Source organism: Guillardia theta (genome assembly GCF_000315625.1).
Source record: "Guillardia theta CCMP2712 unplaced genomic scaffold GUITHscaffold_528, whole genome shotgun sequence".
Classification (NCBI taxonomy): Eukaryota; class Cryptophyceae; order Pyrenomonadales; family Geminigeraceae; genus Guillardia; species Guillardia theta.
The window spans coordinates 1-953 of NW_005434177.1; the positions used below are offsets into that span (position 1 = coordinate 1).

The window sequence follows — 953 nt, forward strand, 5'->3', positions numbered from 1 at the left end:
AAAAAGAAAAAAAGAAAAGAAAAAAAGGCGCACTCGGGTGAGTGAAATAGCCTGGACGTAGGTATGGGGATACAAGCGACTATCGAAGGGTTTCGATCATGGATGGCCTCAAGGGATGCTTTCCAGATTATGATAAAATATCTCAGGTGCGAGTGGAGGTCAAGCATGACCTTACTAGGAAGTTGAAAATTAATTGCACAGAGGATGGAACTCATTACCTTGATCTGATCTCAACTGTCGAAGAACTTGTCGATTTGTTGCATCTGATTGGAAAAGACCGGCTTACTATCTGTATCAATTATGATGGAGCCACCATTACGTTTTCTGCTGGCAATAACAAGAAAGCCACTGATGTAACCATAACGATCCTCCCATTTCAGAGTGACTGCACTGACGGAGAATGGAACTTTTGGGAGAAGCTTGCTCGCGAATCTTCTTGTTTGCTTACAATTGCTTACATGCCTCATCCTGATAGCCCTGAGGTTTTTAAGCGAAGCTTTTGGGTACCCTTTGGACCAGCACTGCGGGAGCTGCAAACTTATGGGATTCAAATTTTCGATGGCAAGGCTGCTGGTGGGATGCAGAAGCGCCGCGAAGGTAGACATCCAGACAAAGTGATCAGTGTTCTGTTCATAATGAGATCAGACATGCAAGGTCACTGGTACATTTTCGATATTGGTGGAATGAGAGATGTTGAAAAGATGTTTTGCATGTGTTGCACCGAGCTACTTACAGATCACAGAGCCGGTTCATGGTTTAAAATCGTGACAGTCACTGAATCTGACAATCTGATCACCTTTTGTGAGAAACATCGGATTGTGATGGATAGTATCCAGAGGTCTGAATGAAGATTGCAAAAACCCAGCCTGTTTCAAGTCCTTTCACGAGACGGATTACGCTGAATTCCAAGAAATGATGGATACCCACAATCAAGCAAGAGTCATGGAATCTTT

The 953-nt window shown here is 43.4% G+C and overlaps 1 protein-coding gene across 1 annotated transcript; it reads left to right on the forward strand.

Annotated features, from left to right (window-relative positions):
* Positions 1 to 98: 98 nt before the first annotated feature.
* GUITHDRAFT_122885 (hypothetical protein) lies at positions 99 to 848 on the forward strand (the record flags this gene model as incomplete). Its single annotated transcript, XM_005817830.1, has 1 exon — positions 99 to 848. One exon carries the CDS (start codon positions 99 to 101, stop codon positions 846 to 848), a length of 750 nt encoding a protein of 249 aa, XP_005817887.1.
* Between the last annotated feature and the right edge of the window lie 105 nt (positions 849 to 953).